The sequence below is a fragment of the Podarcis gaigeae genome (assembly GCF_964106915.1).
Source record: "Podarcis gaigeae genome assembly, chromosome: 6".
NCBI classification, from domain to species: Eukaryota; Metazoa; Chordata; class Lepidosauria; order Squamata; family Lacertidae; genus Podarcis; species Podarcis gaigeae.
The window spans coordinates 19,719,186-19,738,815 of NC_139682.1; the positions used below are offsets into that span (position 1 = coordinate 19,719,186).

The window sequence follows — 19,630 nt, forward strand, 5'->3', positions numbered from 1 at the left end:
TGAAGGTTGCGTCTGACATTACACGGATCTGCTTCACAAATCAGCCAGAGTAACAGCCCAACCCCGCACCCCGAATGTCATCACAGCCAAACACTATGCTGACCCAAGTCTGCTTGCTAGTTGTGTGTCTGAGATGCCAATCTTTCCAGTGCCACAAAGTCTTGTGTCTTCAGCCATTTCTTTCTACAATCCTGTATGTGGGTGGGTCAAAGGACCCAGCCCTTGGCAGCGGCCCAATATTTCACACCACAACAAACAGCATGCACTCAGGCGACTTCACCTGACCCAAGAAGTAAATTCCTCCACCGACAATGAAAGCCGAAATTGCTGTCCCAATCACAGAAAACAGAGTGATGGAGCCAATGTTCTGAAAGAAGTTGCCCTAAAAACAGGTGGAGGGGAGGAACAAACAATAGTGAGTTTAGAGAGGACTTAAATCTGGGTGAGGAATCATCTGGGTTCAGACCTACATTGGCTCCCAGTACGTTTCCGAGCACAATTCAAAGTGTTGGTGCTGACCTTTAAAGCCCTAAACGGCCTCGGTCCAGTATATCTGAAGGAGCATCTCCTCCCCCATCGTTCTGCCCAGACACTGAGGTCCAGCTCCGAGGGCCTTCTGGCGGTTCCCTCACTGCGAGAGGCCAAGTTACAGGGAACCAGGCAGAGGGCCTTCTTGGTAGTGGAACGCCCTCCCATCAGATGTCAAAGCGATAAACATCTACCTGACATTCAGAAGACATCTGAAGGCAGCCCTGTTCAGGGAAGCTTTTAATATGTGACATTTTAGTGTATCTTTCATCTTTGTTGGAAACCGCCCAGAGTGGCTGGGGAAACCCAGCCAGATGGGCGGGGTACAAATAATAAATTATTATTATTATCTGAATCTGGAACCTGGAAGCTCAGCCTCTGAACGCATGAAGTAATCATAAAGAATAATGTACTGGAGAAGCACAGAATGTGTTTGCCCATGAGTAAGTAAACAGAGCTCAGCCATGCATGGCTAGGATTAGCAGACAGGGCTTTCAGAACCTGGGGCGCTGACTTTTAGGAAGGCCTAGCATCTCATGTTCTTAGAAGCTAATTGCAAAGTGCAGACACTTTTTCATTCTATTAGAGCAAACAAAGAACCAAGTGCTTTCACAACTGTTTGGTTTTAAAGCTGCTGGGGCACTTACATGCCCCACCCTGATGAGAGCAATCAGTGTGCAGAAACAGGGCTTACTCCAAAACGAAATAGATCACTGGCTGGTGGAACAGATTGTTGCCACCCACCTCGCCCAACAAACTACCTGTGTAGCTGAGGCAAAGAGGTACAATCTTGGCACTTCCTTTCCTCAGATCAGTACTGATATGATTATTAAATGCATTTGAGCCAGATGAACCAAGACTAAGGTACTCTCTTTCCCCTACTTCAGGAAGCACTCTGGAATTCTACCCTGTTGGAATCTTTCTTTAGTGGATCTAGTGGAATCTTGTGGACTGCAATGCTGGTATTGGGCATGGAGATAGTCAGGCCTTGCAACAAAGGACTGAACTAGAACGCTCTTTGGTTTTGACTTTTTTATCAAGGCATAAGTAATGAAGGCATGGTAATGAAAGATACAAGCCTCAATATTAGGATCACCCAAGTTCTTCTCTTAAGGGCTGGTTCAAACATGTATGAATGGCCCATCACATCATTGAGGTACCATGATGAGAAATTAACATTCTGTCTTTCCCAAGAGTTTCCAGCACTTTAGTAGCTAAGTGATGTGTGAGCCAACACTTGACATAAAATGATGAAATTTTAGTGAATGTCTCCTGTCAACTCCAATGTAGCTGTAATCACAGCACTGCCCAAAACACAAACATAGCTACAAAGGATCTACGATTTCTCACCTTGTGTAATGAATACCCAGATTCAAATATAATTGGTGGAAGTAAAAGAAGAAAAAACATATTTGGGCGAAACATTTCTTCTTCCTGTAAAATACAGTAGACAAAAAGATAGATGAGAAGGAAATTTCAAAATTTGTAATTAAAAGGATAGCAAATCTGGAACAAACAAACCCAACTCCAGCTTTTTTGAAGCGTCTACCAAAATGGGAATATTTTAAGAAACAAATACACTAGGAAAGGAATTTTATATTAATCTACCTCAAAACCCACCATAAAGGGGGCTTTAGGACAGCAAACATCCTCAGGATTACCTTTAAATTGCCTTTCATTCAACTGCTGAAAAAAGGAAGCACAATTTGAATTGCTACATCCAAATAAATAGCGAGGGAAAGTGAGCCTACTGTGCCGCAAAAAACTACATTTCACTATAGGAAATACTGAAGCATTCTTATCTTTGGCTTTCAGAATCAGAAATGCAATCAGTAATAAGTGGAACTTTAATATGGATGTGGAACTGTGATGGGTTCTATCACTGATTGTCACAGATGCACCCTACATTGACAAAGGTGGCTTCCATACTATGGAAAGTCCTCCTTCCACAGTGTGGAGGCCACAACAGGTGCAGAAATTCCAGGCAGAGATGAGATACAGGAAATACATTGTTCTTGTAGCTCAGCATCTGCACTGGTTCCTTATAGAAAGTAAGCATGTTTCAAAAGGCTTGCTTTGACCAAGAAATCTTAAATGCTACGTTTTACAATCCACAGGTACCACCCCTTTCCTAAAGCCCAGTCACGACACCTACCATCAGCTGGGAATACTCTTAATGGCATTTTATTGGTGAACTATAATGGACTATAAAGCAGCATGGTCACTTCTTGGTCCAGAGCTAAGAGATTTCCCTTTCTCTGACAAACACTAAAGAAAGAGTGTACATTCTGACCCGTTAGATTATATCTGATCTTTACTTAGCATCTGTTTGTGGGGATATTATATAACAATGAACATTCATCCTGATTTGCTTCTTCATATGTCTTCCCTTTCATCATCCATTCATCCCACACTGTTCAAAATTTCTCCATCACTTTCCTAACCGCAAAAAATCGATTTCTTTTCTCAAGTGGATTTGTAGTGCTAGAGTGACAGAGTACTTTAATCCACTTTAATTGTTCCAGCTTTATGTGCCTGAACCACCCCCCTCCCACACACAAAATTGCGGAGGCACCCTAACCAACTCTCTGAGGCTGCATGACCCAAGCAACAGATTCACACTCATTCTTCAGGGGCCATAGAGGTCAGCTAGTAGCAATACTAAGGCTGCTTCCCCTTTTTCTGCCCAAACCCACTAAGGGAAACAGCTACATAAAATACACAGTCTATAATGGTCCAACACTGAAACCTCAAGTGTTTTCAGCGTTGGCTCAGTAGCCCAAACAGGTAACCTAGGCACAGGTGGAGATCTCACCAGGGAGAAAGGCAACAGCAAAGGAACTAGTCAATAGAGAGGGGTCAAAAAGAGTCACTCCATAGTTAAAATGAAGGACAAGATAGTGGCTCTAGGGCAGAGTGGGGAATCAAGGAAGGTGTAGTAAGACGTTTTGAAACTCAGAATTGTGGCTCCAGGTCAAATCCTCAAATACTAAGTGATTCAGTGATTCACAAAGCTACGCAGGAAGGACTAACAGCTGCTTTTTCCTCCAAATCTCTGATATTAATATAATTGATGGAGCTTAAAAGCTCACATATTGTGGGTGTTGGGGGGGAAAGCTTAACTCAGACAAATTGGTTTTAAACAGTCATTTGCCACACTTTCTGTTTTTTAAATGCTGCAAGCTGACATCAGCAAAACCATTTTGTCAATTTCTCATGGCTTTCTCCCACATTTTATATTTACAAGTGCAACATTTGTATTGGAAATTACATAGGGCTGCAGATTTTTTAAGTGCTGACTTTTAAAGTCCGTCATTCCAATTGAATATCAGGCTTGTAAAGTGCTGATAACCCTTTTTTAAAAAAGAGCTGAACACATTTTGTGATTTGAAGTAGACCACATTTTTTATTATGATTCTTAAAAAAGAAATCTAAGCAACTAGGTATTGTTATATAACCATTACAGGTGGGTTGGAGAATTGAATCAAATGGATGGAAAAGGAGGGTAGATAAAGAGATATAGCGATATAGGTGTAGAGAGAATTATCTCATTGTCTAGACAGATTATTTCCTGTTTCACAGTGAAGAGCTATTTTGCACCAGGGGGGAAGTGAAAGTTGCCCATAAAAATAGAGAAACCCAATACTTTAATATAGTTGGGATTAAGGACCAGGGTGTCCATCCCAACCCTAATGTCAAAAACTCTATTATAGCACCCACCTTTTACAATGCCCACCCCCAGGTAATTAATGAGGTGGAGACAGTAATCACTTTTAAACACCTCTTAATCCCTTCCCAAAGCCATCAAAAAGGCCATCCCCACATCCTGTGGCAAGGCAATTCCATAAAGTAATGACGTCTGCCGCTCCAAGTAAGATCCCCAGCACCTCCAGTTTAAGGTAACAGGACCACAAAATATTTCTTGGGAGATTCTGGAGAGCTGCAGTTAGGCAAAGCAGACAACACTTAGATTAGCACTGATCTGTTTATATGCAAACTTCCTTCCCTAGCTGTTTCTGAAACTAGACAAAAACGGAGTGGGTCAAAGCATTGTGTAACTGCAGCAGCCTGTAGTGGGGAAACTGAAGCCCAAGAGATGCTTCTGAGATTTAAAAAGTAGTAGTTAAAGGTATAAAAGAGCATGGGGCTGGTTGGGAGCTGGCAGTACTTAAAGCAGGGGTGGGAAACGTTCAGCCCATGGACAAAACTTGGCCCGCCGAGGCAGTTTTCCCCAAACCGTGCCAAGTTGCCCCACAACTTATGACTTATGTGGCACCAAACGTGATGTCATGCGAAGCCGTGGCTGTTGCACAGAGAATTCAATCCTGCTTGGTTCAGATGCACCAGCCGGTCCCCGCTGGTGTGGCTGGTGTGCCCAAAACAGGTAGGGTTGAACCTAAGTGCATATGCCTTAAAGGAACATGCTGGACTGTTTTTAGCTACTGGATTTTATTTTTCATTCATTGATTTGGTTCGTTTTTAGCAGCATTTCCAGGTTGGCTAGAGATGAAGAGTGCCCAGTTAAGCTATGTCAGAACCGTAAGTGACAACTTGTGCTGCCTGCCTCCTATCCTCTCCTGCATCTGGGCAGGAGGGAGGGAGGGAAAGAGAGGAGACTGTTGAACTGCGGGAAGGAAAATGAGCTGCAACTAGAAAATTATTAGGAATGGGACACACATCTCTCATAATGATAAAATCTGTGTGGCAGGGGTGAGGGTAGGCGCAGGCAACTGCATTCCCCTTTCCGAGTCCCCTGGACTAGCCCAATGCTTCTTAAATGGTGATGCCCCAGGCAGCCACTGTTGCTACTGCTTCTTTTGTTGGGCTGGGATGACCAGTGCAAGATCCGTCCTGCTTCAGGGATACAAAGCAAGGAACCTAAGTGGCACTTCGTTGACTTGCTCAAATTAAGCGCAGCATAAAAGATATGGTAAAAAAAACCAAGATGTTTAAAATGTTGTCGGAGTACCTTCCAGTTGGCTAGCTTTTGAGCTTCTATAATTTTTATAAATGCTCCCATGAGGATACCTAAAAGGAGAGAGAAAAACACAATGTGAAACATGAAAAGCTTTGATCCATCAGAGTGTTCAGGTGCTCAGTTTTGTGTGAATGGGGAGCACAAAGATTTAGCGTGGTGTCGCCTCGCCTAAAGCACAATCCCGTGCACATCGCAACTATGACTCAGCCCACCCCAGCCCCAAAACACAATTCCACAATCCAGGCAATGATAATACATTTCATGCAAATACAGTCATACCTTGGAAGTCAAACGGAATCCGTTACGGAAGTTTGTTTGACTTCCAAAACCAAAGGAAGCTCCTGCAGCCAATCGGAAACTGCGGAAGCCCCGTTGGACGTTTGGCTTCCAAAAATAGTTTGCAAACCGAAACAGTCACTTCTGGGTTTGAAGTGTTCAGGAGCCAAAAGGATCGAGAACTAAGCTGTTCGAAAACATGACTATAATAGCAAGATATAAATGGCAGCATATTGACACCATGGGGTCCACCCCCATCGTTCAGCCCGGACACTGAGATCCAGCGCCGAGGGCCTTCTGGCGGTTCCCTCATTGCGAGAAGTGAGGCTACAGGGAACCAGACAGAGGGCCTTCTCTCTTTTTTTGTGTGAATTCTTTTTATTAATTTTTGCTTAAGTGATCAAAAAGAAAAACAATGACAGCACGAAAAAACAAAAACACGAAAAGAAAAACGGTTACAACCATTACATCAAAATAAAATAAAACAGATTTCTAAACATAATGACTATTTCCTTTTACACTTCTTTGCTTGTTCAATTGTCTCTTTATATCTCTAGATACTTTAATCCTTCCTTTGTACACCTGTTGACTTCCATCCCTACTGGTTTCAGGCTTTTTACATTAAATAATTTATTTCTCTTGCAGTTACTAATTATAATAGACTTATACATCATAAGATCTAAATCAATCCTGCTGTGGTTTTTATGTTCTTATAGTTCTCTTCAATGTAGGTCATGAATTTTTTCCAGTCATTCGTAAACTTTGTATTTTTTTGGTTTCTAATTTTTTGTGTCATTTTTGCAAGTTGTACAAATTTTTGCAAGTTGTCCACCACATGTGGAAAAAATTACCTTCTCTAGTTTTACATTTCCAACAAGACTTACTAGCTGTTTTGTACATCTTCCCCAGTTTTGCCGGGGTGATGTACCACCTGTACATCATCTTTTCTAAGTTTTCCCTTAGTGTTACACATGCTGTGAATTTCATTCCGTTAGTCCATAAATTCCGCCACTTATCATAGTCTATGTTATATCCCAGATCCATTGCCCATCTAGTCATAACTTCCTTTATTTCTTCGTCTTTCGTATCCCACTCCAATAATAAGTCGTACATTTTAGATAGTAACTTACAATTACCCTCAATTATTTCTGTCTGGAATTTGGATTTCTTCTCATTCATCCCTACTTTTTTGTGATCTGTCCATATTGCATTTATTTCGTGGAATTGTAGCCAACTTGTTAAATTACCTTTCAGCTCTTCATATGTTCTCATCTTCCATCTGTTTTCTGATCTTATTAATAAATCTTCATAGGTAAGTCTTTTTCCTTCCATATTTACTTTTTTAATCGTTGAAATGTCAACTGGCGAAAGCCACCAGGGTGTTTTTTCTTCTAGGAGCTTTTTGTTTTTCTCCCAGACTTCATAGAGAGAGCCCCTAACGATGTGACTTGTGAATCCTTTATGTGATTTTCCTTTATTTTGCCATAAATAGAAATGCCAGCTAAACCTATTGTCAAACCCCTCAAGATCCAACAAGTCGGAGTTTTCCAAATTAATCCAATCCCTAATCCAACAAAGACAGGCTGCCTCAAAATATAATTTCAAGTTGGGTACCGAAAATCCCCCTCTCTCTTTCCCATCTGTTAAAAGTTTGAACCTAATTCTTGGCCTTTTTCCTTGCCATATAAATTTTGAGATAGTTCTTTGCCATTCTGTGAAAAGTTTGGATCCTCTAATCACTGGTATGTTTTGAAAGAGATACAGCATTCTTGGAAGTAAGTTCATTTTTATTGCGGCCATCCTTCCCGTCCATGAAAGTTTCACTCTACTCCAGGTATCCAGGTCTTTCTTTATTTGTTTCCATGTCGTAAGATAATTATCTTGTATCAAATTTATATTTTTATTAGTTAGCCAGATTCCTAAGTATTTTATTTTTTTTGCCACTTTAATTCCATATTGTGATTCTAATTTTTCATTTTCCTCTTTGCCCAAATTCTTCGTCAGTATTTTAGTCTTCCCCTTATTTAATTTAAAGCCAGATACCTTACCAAATTCTTCTAGCATCTCCAAGGCCTTGCCCACACTTTCTTGTGGACTTTCCAGTGACAGCATCAGGTCGTCCGCGTACGCTTTTAGCTTATACTCTTTTGTTCCTAGTTTAATCCCTTGGATCTCTGATGTAGCTCTTATTTTATTTGTAATTGCCTCTAGCGCCATAATAAATAAGAGCGGGGATAGAGGGCATCCTTGTCTAGTTCCTTTTTCTATTTTAAATGAGTTTGTTAGGTTGTTATTTATTATTAGTTTCGCCAATTGTTTCGAATATATCGCTTTTATTCCGTTCATGAACTCGCCCTCTAGCCCCGCTTTTTCCATGCTCTTCTGTAGGAACTGCCAAGAGACATTATCAAATGCCTTTTCAGCATCAACAAAGATCAGCGCTGCGGGTATCTCGCTCTTTCGTTCCAAGTACTCAATTATATTTATGGCATGCCTTACGTTATCTCTAAGTTGCCTATTTGGAAGAAATCCTACCTGATCTTTATGTATTAATTTCACTAGGCATTTCTTGAGCCTGTTTGCCAACACCTCCGCAAATATTTTATAATCATTATTTAATAATGAAATGGGTCTGTAATTCTTAAGGTTCAGTTTGTCCATATCTGGTTTGGGGATCATCGTTATATAGGCCTCTCTCCAAGACTCTGGTATTTTCCCTTCTTTTAATATCTTATTCATGATGTCACAAAGGACTGGGGTTAATTGGTTCTCTAATGCTTTATAATATTTAACTGATAATCCATCCGGTCCCGGCGCTTTCCCTGGTTTCATCTTCTTTATTGCTTCCTGAATGTCTTCTATTTTTACAGGGTTATTTAATTGAATTTTTTCTTCCTCCGTTATGGTCTTCCCGCTATAATCTTCTAGGTATTTTTCTATTTGAGTTATTTCCTCATCTTCTTTTTTATACAACTTCTCATAATATTTCAGAAAGTTCTCCTTTATCTCTTTTGGGTCTTCAATTAGATGTTCTTCAACTTTTATCTTGTTTATTACTCTTTGCTCTTGCCTCCTTCTCAGCTGCCATGCTAGTAATTTACCCGTTTTGTTAGCTGACTCAAAATATTTTTGCTTCATTGCTTTAATTTTCCATTCTATTTCCTGGTTTGTTAACATTGAGTATTGCGATTGTAACAGTTTAATTGTTTGCCTATTTTGTTCGTCCTTCGGGTTTACTATTAATTTTTTCTCGCACTCTTTTATCTGGTTAAGAGTTTCTTCTTTCTTTTGTTCCCTTACTTTCTTCCTATAGCTGTTTTGCTGTATAAAAAACCCTCTTAGAACCGCTTTACTAGCATCCCAGACTATGTCTGGGGTTGTTTCATTATTGAGATTCAGACTGAAATATTCTTTTAAGGTGGCTTTAGCTTTTTCTACAACCTCTTCATTCTCTAATAGGTATTCATTCAATCTCCATCTGAATCCACCCTGTGATCTACCTTTTATTTCCAATGCAACCGGGTTATGATCCGAAAAGGTTCTAGGTTGGATTTCACACTTTGTAGTTCTTAGCGTAAGCTCCCTAGAGACCCAAATTTGATCAATTCTACTCCAGCTCTTATATGGTTCTGAAAAGAAGGTAAATTGCTTCTCTATTGCATGTTTATATCTCCAAATGTCTACTAAATCTAAGTTTTCCTCCATGTTTTTAAAAGATTTCGGCAGCTTCCCTTGTTTCTTTTTCCCCTTTTCTATTTGTTTGTCTAATTCCGGTTCTGGCACTCCATTAAAGTCTCCCATTATGATCGTCTTGTTAAAGTCTAATTCCAGTAGCATTTGTTCCAATTTCTTATAGAATTCTGGCTTATTCAAATTTGGGGCATATACATTTATCACATTAAGTTTTTCACCTTGGAAGTTAATTTGTATTCCCAAGATTCTTCCTTCATTATCTTTACAAATCACTCTGGGGTCCCATTTTTCTTTCACATAAATTACCACCCCTCTTTTCTTTTCCGTTGTACAGTTTGTAAACTCCTGGCCCAGCTTTTTGTGTGTCAGGATATGCTTATGCTTTTTAGTTACGTGGGTCTCCTGTAAACATATTAGGTCCAAATTCTTTCTTTTCAACACATTCACAATTTTATTCCTTTTGACTTTTTCATTCAAACCGTTCACATTCCATGACAAAGTTTTCAAATTCATTATAATGACTACTATTCAATCTACAAAAACTTAGTGTTTTAAATACGAGTGGTTTTGTTCTCTTCCTCCTCCTCTTCTGCTTCTCCTGCCGCTGCTTCCTCTTCTTCGTCTACTTCTTCTTCCCTACTTCTTCTTTCCTGGTCTCTGAACCCTTCTTGGTCCTTTCCTCTTTCCCCCTTCTTTCCTCTCCCCTCCAGGTCTCCACCCCTTCCCTCCTGTCTCTCCTCCATACCTCCCAACTCTTTCTCATATCTACGCATAAATTTCTTCACTTCTTGTATCTCAGCAAATTCTAAATTTTTTATCCTTATAGAAAAAAGAAATCCCTTCAGGAAACTCCCATCTGTATTGTATATTGTTCTTTTTTAAGACATTTGTCAGGTGTTTGTACCCTTCTCTTTTGCGCAGGAGTCTGGTTGGTATCTCTTTAAAAATAATGATCAGTTTGCCATCAATAATTAATTTTTTCTGAAAACTTCTTTTTAATATCATGTTTTTCATTTCTATCGAGTTAAAGATAACCAAACAGTCTCCTGCTATTTTTTTTAATTTCACTTGTTTAGCCTTTGTTTTAATTCTGAAAGCGCTTTCCATCGTATATGCAACCTCTTCTTCTTTCAATTCTAGCCATTTCGCTAGCTCTTGGATCATTTTTTCTTTAATGTTTTCATTTATCTCTTCTCCTATTCCCCTAAACTTCAAATTTAGCTGTTTTTGTTTCATTTCAATCATCGCCAAATTATCTAAGATTTGGTCTTGGTTTTTATTTAAATTTTCTATCTCATCTCTTATCTTATCTGTCTCTTTTCTTTGTTCTTTCATTTCTTTCTGAATTTTTTTGTTTGTTTCTTCCATAGCCTTTGAACGGGATGTCAAATCTTTAATTTTGCATGACAGTTCTCCTACAGCTCCCTCTATTTTCTTGTCTATTAACTCATGTATCTCTCCTAATTTTTTTTCCAGGTGTATTTCATTCTGTTTAAATTCTTCCTTTATTTTTAACCATAGAAAATCTAAATCCTTTATCTCCTCTTGGCGGGATGTTTTCCTTTCCAATGGTGTTCCACCTGCCTTTTTCCCATCTTTCCCTGCCATTTTCTTCTTCACCGGTTTCAAAATAGATGTCCTGCAATGCTTATTCTCTCCCCAAGGGGGCGCACACTCTGAACCCTATCTGCTAACTTATTGGTCACTTTGTTCCAATACACTTTTACCCGTTCAGGTTGCCACTTCTAAAATACCAGTTACTAGATGGTAATGTTATTTTAGATGGTATTTATAAACAAGGAGCACCGTAAACAGTAAACAATGAGCTATATGGGAGTCAGACGGAGGGGGTAGATATGAAGGTCAAACAGAACAAACAAAAATTCCCTCCAACAGTCTTTATCCTTATTTTCTATCTAAACTTCTAAATTTCTTTTTCTAATTACTCCAATTCAAAATTTCCCCCAGAATTTCCCCCAGAAGGCTATGTCAATACTTAAGAGTTAAACTCCCAAAAAGGGGAACAGCAAAGAACAAAAGACAAAAATTCTCTCCAACCACAGGAGGCATAAAAGCTTCAGAGCTGTTCTTAGTGGGAGAGAGAGTTTTCCACAAACTGGGCAGGTAGTTGTGCCCAGTCTTGGCAACACAGCTCAATGAAGACCACACCTTTGGGGTTCCAAATACGAAGAATAGGGTAACACGGAATTTTTACTTGGCTTCTATCTCCTGATGTTAATGTTAGTATTTATATTCTTCAGCCACTTGCTGGCTTAATCCAAATTCGGGTTATAAGAGAAGGGTGTGGAAAAGACAGGGGCAGGAACACAGATGTCTTAACGTCCTAAAATCCTATGGAGAGTCCTAAGGGAAAAAGGAAAAGGCAAAAAACAAGAGGGGAAAAAAAATCCAAGTATTAATATGTCCTCAATGTTCTGGCTTTGCTTCTCTCTCTTCAAAAGCCGAAAAATCTGAGTATCAAAGTCTTTTTATGTCTCCTGTATTCAATCAGTCAGCCAGGATGATAAGATTAAATTGGCTATAAGTCTGTAAATGAGTCCACTCAGCTCAGGAGAAGCAAGGAAGAGAGAGAAGAAGAAAAAAGGGGGGGAAGGGAAAAATAAAAAAGTAAAAAATAAAAAATAAAAAATAGAAAAAATTGGAAAAATATGAAGAAGAAAAAAAGATATGGTGTAATTTAACTAAGGAGGAGTAGACCCATACACTTCAATATCAAGGAGAACAAACCTCCAACTTCCTTAAAGAGGGGGGGAGGTTGTTTCCCAAGTTCATAAACCGAAAGAGAGGGAAGGGGGACCTTCCCTTCTATGTATTTAAACAAAATTCTTCATGTTAACCTTCAGAAGCGGAGGACTCCAGAAGAGGGTCAGGTTGTTTATTTATTCCGTCCTTTGCAGCCTCAAAATATTTCTCCCCCCCTTCGCGGCGTCAGAATGTTCTACTTTGTAACCACTCTATTCCATTTATTCCTTTGATTCTGTATCTTCTTCCCCGAAAAAAGTACAAAGTCTGTTCGGTTACTTTTATAATAGTTTGTTTCCTTTGTTTCCTTTGCCTCGCTAGAAGTATAGCCAAGGGCTTTCACTTTTCAGTTCTCCGCAGCGGGCGCTCAGTCACTTCCTTTCTTCTCTCTTATGATTGAATGCCCTGCGCCATATTAGCTCTGAAAAAACAGGTCGGGTTCCTTACTTTCAATCATTTAACAACCAGTTTTCACTTAGTGCTTGATCCCAGTTTTTCGTTCTAAATTACTCCATAAGCACTAAGGGCTCTGTTCTTAAAGTTATGGAAATTTGCCGCTTTTCCAGTAGGAGCTAGAGGCATTGCTGCGCGGGGTCTGCAGAGCTTCCCATATGCGTTCTCAGTCCCGTCGCTCCCGGATCCTTAAAAAAAAAACCCGAAAAAGCTTCGGAACCGCTCCAACGCTGCTGGATAGCTAATCCCTCAAGGTGTCCCCTCTTGAGGTTTCGGGGGTCGCAGTGCCCTTGCGTCGCCCCCAAGCCCCCACGCAGTTCGGAAAAGCTCTTAGCGGCTTTTCCGCGCTCCCTACTGCTTGCGATCTCAAACCGGAAGTCCCCAGACAGAGGGCCTTCTCGGTAGTGGCGCCCGCCCTGTGGAACGCCCTCCCATCAGACGTCAAAGAGATAAAGAATTACCTGGCATTCAGAAGACATCTTAAGGCAGCCCTGTTCAGGGAAGTTTTTAATATGTAATGCTGTACTGTTTTTAACACTGATTGGGAGCCGCCCAGAGTGGCTGGGGAAACTCAGCCAGATGGGCGGGGTATAAATAATAAATTATTATTATTATTATTATAAGTCTGCACACATAGCTTATCATCGTCCATTTCATTTAGATTCCTATTTAATTCATTTAGATTCCTATTTTCATTTCATTTAGATTCCTATTTAAACTGCTTATAATAATATATAAACATGATTCATGGACTATTATTGTTAACGTCAGCTTCCAATGGATTTTTGTTGCTGTTGTTGTTTTCAATCAACGTCAGTACAGATTCAGTGAGCTTTTCTCATCCTCCTCCCCTTTCCACCCATTTTCCTTCTCCACCTATGTTTTTAGGCAGAGTACAAAATAGCCAGGGCTCCAGGAGATGCACAGCCTTATGGTATTCCCTGCCACCTCATATCCAGAAAATCCCTGCAACCCAGAAGGAAAAAATATCTATCCATATGCTGTTGTATCTGTCTGTCTGCTTGTCTGTCTAGCTACACAAAACTACACTACACAACACTATTTAAATGTTTCTTTGATTGTCTTTGAATCTTCCCACTACACTTGCCATCCTCTCCTGCCTCACCTTTTGAGAACCACTGTTCTAACTCAACTGAGATCTCTGCAGGTCTGTCTGGCACCTATAGTTTGTACAAGATTCTGCCCTCCCCCCACATAAGTGAAATCACGTAAAGTGGGGGGCACCCTCTAATCACTGTTTTGGGCACTCTGTCTCTTCAATCCACACAGAAAATACTGTATCCCCAAATATCCAAAACTAGAATTGAAGTTCTGGGGCTGACAGGAGGCCGGAGGACGCAAGGGAAAGCAGCTACTGCTGCTGAGCTACCCCACACATCAGCTGTCAGGCGTGTAGGCTGAGCAGCGTAAACAAAGCCCTGCTGCGCCTCTGGTCTCTCTGGGCTCTGGGGAGGGTCTTCTTGCAAGCCACAAGGCCTCTCTAGCCCTCTCCCACTATTTCCAGGTTTGAATTCAATCATTTATTTATTTCCCGACGCTGCTTGTGCACGAGGCAATCACACATAAGTGTGGGTGGGGGAATGCTTGAATTTACTTCGACACAGAAAAGCATGTGTTAGGATGCAGGAGCAATTCTTTATTCTAACTCTGGAAGATATGGTTTGAGAACTGGAAGTGAGAGTTTGGAAGGGTATTTTTTTAGAAGAGGCAGATGCCACTCTGACCTACAGAAGTGATCAAAAGAGCATCACATGAACTGCTCCTGATGAATGTGTTGCAACGCAATATACTGTGAAAATATGAAGCATGTTTGTCTTTCAGGGACAACCTTCTAAGTATAGGATGAACCCTTAAAAGATTGCAACGAAGGGGGGGGGGGAGAGAGAAGTGCAGCTACAAACCAAAAAGAAAGCAGTATGTGATGCAACAGAATTTTTCTCTTAATCTTTTAAACACAGGAATAAGAAGAAGCCCAGCTTATATTTACTTGTGGAAGGCATTTCTTTTCCAGCAGGCCTTTGGGTAACTGTGTGTTCAAGACTGAATTGTTGCATTATTTTGTGGATTTTCATTTTAAACAGCATTTTTGTTTTACCTGCTTATGCTGTTTGTTGTGACCCACCCTAAGATCACATGTGACGAGGCACAGGTCATATAAATCTTACAAATAAAGAAATAGTTGAGAAGCAGAAGCTATGCGGGGCTGATTCTCACTAATTCCAGCAAAGTCATTCTTCCTCCAAGAAACATACAACCAAAACCAGCCAATCAAATGGAACAGCGTCAACTGAGCCTTCTCTAATCTGCCACTTTCCAGATATTCATAGAAACTTGGAATCAGAAGGGACCCCTGCAATGCAAGAACCTTTTGTCCAGTGTGGGGCTTGACAACTACCCCTTCAGTTCAGAATTGTAGGCAAGCTTTCCAGATACCCTGCAAACTTAAAACAGGTTATGCTTACTTTGTCCTTTAAAATTGTTAACAAGGCTTTGGTCACATTTGCATTTCATAGGCTGGAAGAGAAGACCTACATTTCCAAACTTGGCAGGCCGTGTTGAACAGCTCAATCTATTTCCCACAACCCACAGTGCTGAGAAGAGTTTGCTTTCTTTCTTTTTTAATTAAGAAGTCTTATGAAATCAGAGAGATTCCAACTGAAGAGTTTCCTAAGCATAGAACATGATGCCCTGCAGGCATTTCCATAGAAAGCTACAAAGGTATGCATGTAAAATGGGACAGGTAAGCTTATTTTGGAATGGGTGGAATCTCTTAGCCAGCAGGAAGGATGTGATAGAAAGCAAATCCAAGAATATTGCTTAAACAATAAGATTCAGCAACTGATAGGAAAGTATCTGAATTTAGCCATGTAACTTTCTGCCTAGTCACTGGCTGGCAAGCTTTTATCGAGAAACAAAATGAGAGACAACTTGTTCCAAACTATGTTTGATGTGTCACTTCTGCACTGAGTGAACTGTGGGAAATGTCATAACATAGCTGATTGCTTGAAATCTCAAGAGTGACACATTTTCCGTAACTGTTCATAATTAATGCTTTCATTCCCCATACACATTTTACTTTAATCTCTTATGTATTACGCATTCGTCTGTTGAAGAATAGAACCTGCTACATTAAGCCTGTTCAACCAATTTTCAAACCTGCTGCTAAACACACACACTTTGACATACCAGCTGTTATGATACCAACTTCTTCTGTAAGCTTTTCAAAATGCTCCAAAACACATTTAGCCTGGGACAGACCAGGATGTGGATAGGAGACCAAGTGCAAATCCAACATAGGTTACCACAAATTTTGCCTCAGGCAAACCTAAAAACCAGCCAATTAAAAAAACCCAGTAAAATCAATTAAATACTTTCCATCAACCACATTAAAGTGGTTGTTGCTTTTTTAAAAAGAGGGTCCAGCAAAATTCACAAGGCAGAGGTTCAGAAACAAGATCTGAGTGCTTAACAATGCTCATCACAAAGGAAAGAATTAGAAGGCCCTCAGTTCTTCTCCAGCTCAGATTGGAAGCCAAATTAGAGAAGAGTTCTAAGTTTACCTCCCCATTCAGTCCCAAAATAGCCAGTGCGGAGCAAAGAGTGGTTACCGCTGAGTAAAACTTCTTGCCTCAAGGAGTCTACAAACATAGGAAGCTGCCTTTTGCCCATCAAACCCAGTGTTTGTACTCCTGGGATCTCAAGCAGGATTCTGACCCATCACTTAATACCTGACCCTTTTAACTGGGTTTTAAGTGGTTGAAACTGGGACCCTCTGCATGCAATGCATGTGCTCTAGGATGGGGTTAAGGTCGCCCAGCTATCCCATCCCCACAGCTACATTCAAAGCTGCAGCCTCTTTCAAATATCCCCATTGATTTCAACGGGGACTTTGGACTGGCTCGTAAATAAGCTCAGCAATTTACAAATTCTGAGGGAAGCGGCTGGTTTTATTTCTGTGCTAACCCAATGTGGTCCATGAGGAACCATTCCTTGTAATATTCAGTAGTAACTGCACCATTACAGAGCACTAGAAAAATTTGCACACACAGAGGCTTAAGAGGGCAGAAGCACAGGAGACTAATTGGATTAGCACTTCCACGACTTTGACTAGAATAGAGATCTTCAATGGTCGCCTTCTGCAATACTGCAATGGGATATCTTGAATGAAGGGGGAAAGTGTATTCAGCTGAACCAGGGCAAGCCCAAGACTATTTGCTGCCTGTGGAAAAGGACAGCGTAACACTACAGTCCCAGTCCACTTAGAGAAGGCAACAGGACTAGCAACCAGCACCAGCCCATGTGGTGGGAACTGTTTTTCCAACACTAGCTTCACTGCATTATGCATGGATGGGGCTGGGTGATGGCAAGGCTGAGGCTGTGTGCATGCCCCAACAGATCCAATCTAACACTCCTGCCAATGTAACTATGCAACTCCAGCTACATCCAGCTCAGGTACGTAGTGGCGACAGTGGTGTGGGGATGGTGGCTCTGCCCCCAGCACGTGCACCACTAGTGCTGCCAGCTGAAACTTAACACATCCTCCAAAATGAGATAGCATCCTCCAGCACACCTAAGGCAGCGTGCTAATTATGGTGACCAAGGATAGACCATGTGGATACACCAAGAACCTGCCCCCTGAGGCAGTCACCTCCTTCTGCCTAATGCAAGGCTGACCCTAAACTGGACCTCTTAGGATGATGGCAAAATTATAACCAGATTACTTTGCAATGTTACCAATGGTAAGGAGTTTGGGAGGAAGAAGCTACAGTAGTACAAAGAAATAATAACAATAAAAAACTAGTTTTAAAACAAGCTCTTAAATGACAATGAATTTTATCCCTCAAAGGTCATGCAAATAACTTATCTTGAGAGTAGAACATAAGTGTTCCTGGCATGCAAATTTGGATCTCTTTGGCAGAGGGAGTTCGTAACAACCCTTATTGTGAAATAGTGGTTGGACCTGGAAGCCAAATTTCCAGTAAAGAGTCGGGAGGGAAAAGAAAAACTCATACCCTGCTTATTCAACAAGTAAACTGCTTTGAAGTCAGGATCCTGTTGATACAACACTAAAAATGTTACAACATACAGGATTCCTGAGGAAACTGAGAGGAGAACTTGCCGGAAATGTAATCCTTGCATTCCTCCCTCCAAATGAGATTGCAATCAGTATGAACATAAGATTCCTACTGAAGGAACTTCCAGGGAAATTCGTGCAAATAAAAGTTAATAAGAAAAAGGAGAACTTGATGCTCTCACAGTAAGGGAATTAAACAAAATGCTCCTTTCTTTAGAATTAAAAGTTGCTTACAACCCGTCTTCCATATAACTGTCTATCAAGATAGTAAACTCAACAGAATATGTCACGTCTGTTCTATAACCACTAGATGCAAGATTCAGGTAGGTGGCCGTGTTGGTCTGATGCAGTCGAAATAAATAAATAAAATTTAAAAATTGTCCAGTAGCACCTTAGAGACCAACTAAGTTTGTTCTGGCTATAAGCTTTCGTGTGCATGCAAAGCTTATACCCAGAACAAACTTAGTTGGTCTCTAAGGTGCTACTGGACAATTTTTATTATTATTTATTTATTTCCACTAGATGCAAATTCAGTCTTCTGTTCTTGTTTACGGGATATGCATACTGTATTTGCAGCGCTGAATTCCTAAATTGTGCTTTTATTAACAGTTGCTCTTGAACTGTTATCTCACTGTATGTTTTTTTGATTTATTGCGATCCACCCTGTGACCACATGGCAGGATAAAAAAAACTCCCAAATAAATAAATAAAATTATAATGGCACACGTTCTCACGCTTTGAAGGCATAGTCTCTCAGAAATCAGAAATGCTACACCAGCATGCCAAACCAATGGGTAAGCAGAATCCAGCTGCTGAACTTTTCAAACATATTCGCAAATGCCTCAGAGTTTGATCTGGATTTAAGATGACAATCTCTTACTCTCCAAGTGACAGAAATAGCCCTCATTATGCTACAGTGAAGATGCTTCATAATCTTGCAGTAGCTGTAAGATTTTAAGATACAAAGATTAGGTTCTCAGAGCAAGCTCAGTAGCATACACCCTTAAGGAAGCACTTCTGTATCTCTTTCAAATACCAACTACCCCAGAGTAAAATATAGTTGTGGCACCCAAGATTGACCAAGATTAAGGTGCCCCTCCTCCCCAGCTCCTAGGCGCATCTCAGTTTTGTAATAAACAATTAGAGAAGTCAGCCTGAACCATTTCAGAGGTAATTAGTAAAGCTTTAATGGATAGATCTGGTTTCTTTATTTTTGTGCCAAATATGATCCGAAACAAGCTCTTTCATTTTGAGTCTAAAGTTAGCAGGTACATTGCATGTCATAGTGAAAGCACTTCTGCTAACCACTTCTGCTTTTCCATTTAGCAATAAAAACTGGAACAAAAACATATCTGACCATTCGTCTATCTGGCTCAGTACTATCTACATCAAGGGCGGGCAGGAAGCAGATAAGAGATCTATTGGTAGATCTCTGGGTGATTTCCTATAGGATTTATGACTTCCAGTTTTTTAAAAAAAAACACAAAAAATAAATCTGCCCCACCCCCCAAAAATACTTTTTTTGCTGCAGAAAGAAAGAAAGAAAGAAAGAAAGAAAGAAAGAAAGAAAGAAAGAAAGAAAGAAAGAAAAGGATGACAGCCAGGGGGCATTAACCAGCTCAGTTCTGGTACTCACAGCAAATTCATGGGCTCAGAATCCCCTAATTCTAGGCACATGTCTTTTGTACCTGCTCCCAGTTGGTAGATCTCAGGGCTTACATCCTGCAAGTCTAAATGCTGCCCACCCTGGTTCACACTGACTGGCAATGGCTCTCCAAGGTTTCACAAAGGAATCTTTCACGGCCCTATCGGAAGATACCAGGGATTGAATCTTTTTGGATTCA

The 19,630-nt window shown here is 40.5% G+C and overlaps 1 protein-coding gene across 4 annotated transcripts in view; it reads right to left on the minus strand.

Annotated features, from left to right (window-relative positions):
- SLC9A8 (solute carrier family 9 member A8) overlaps positions 1-19,630 on the minus strand; it is a 62,120-nt gene that overhangs the window by 23,464 nt on the left and 19,026 nt on the right. For all 4 annotated transcript variants that reach the window (XM_083744381.1, XM_083744379.1, XM_083744380.1 and 1 more), the window contains exons 4-6: positions 5,498-5,556; positions 1,879-1,962; positions 281-382 (exon numbers count right to left, since the gene is read on the minus strand). In XM_083744381.1, coding sequence (XP_083600507.1) covers positions 281-382; positions 1,879-1,962; positions 5,498-5,556 — 245 coding nt within the window. The remainder of the gene's footprint in view (positions 1-280; positions 383-1,878; positions 1,963-5,497; positions 5,557-19,630) is intronic.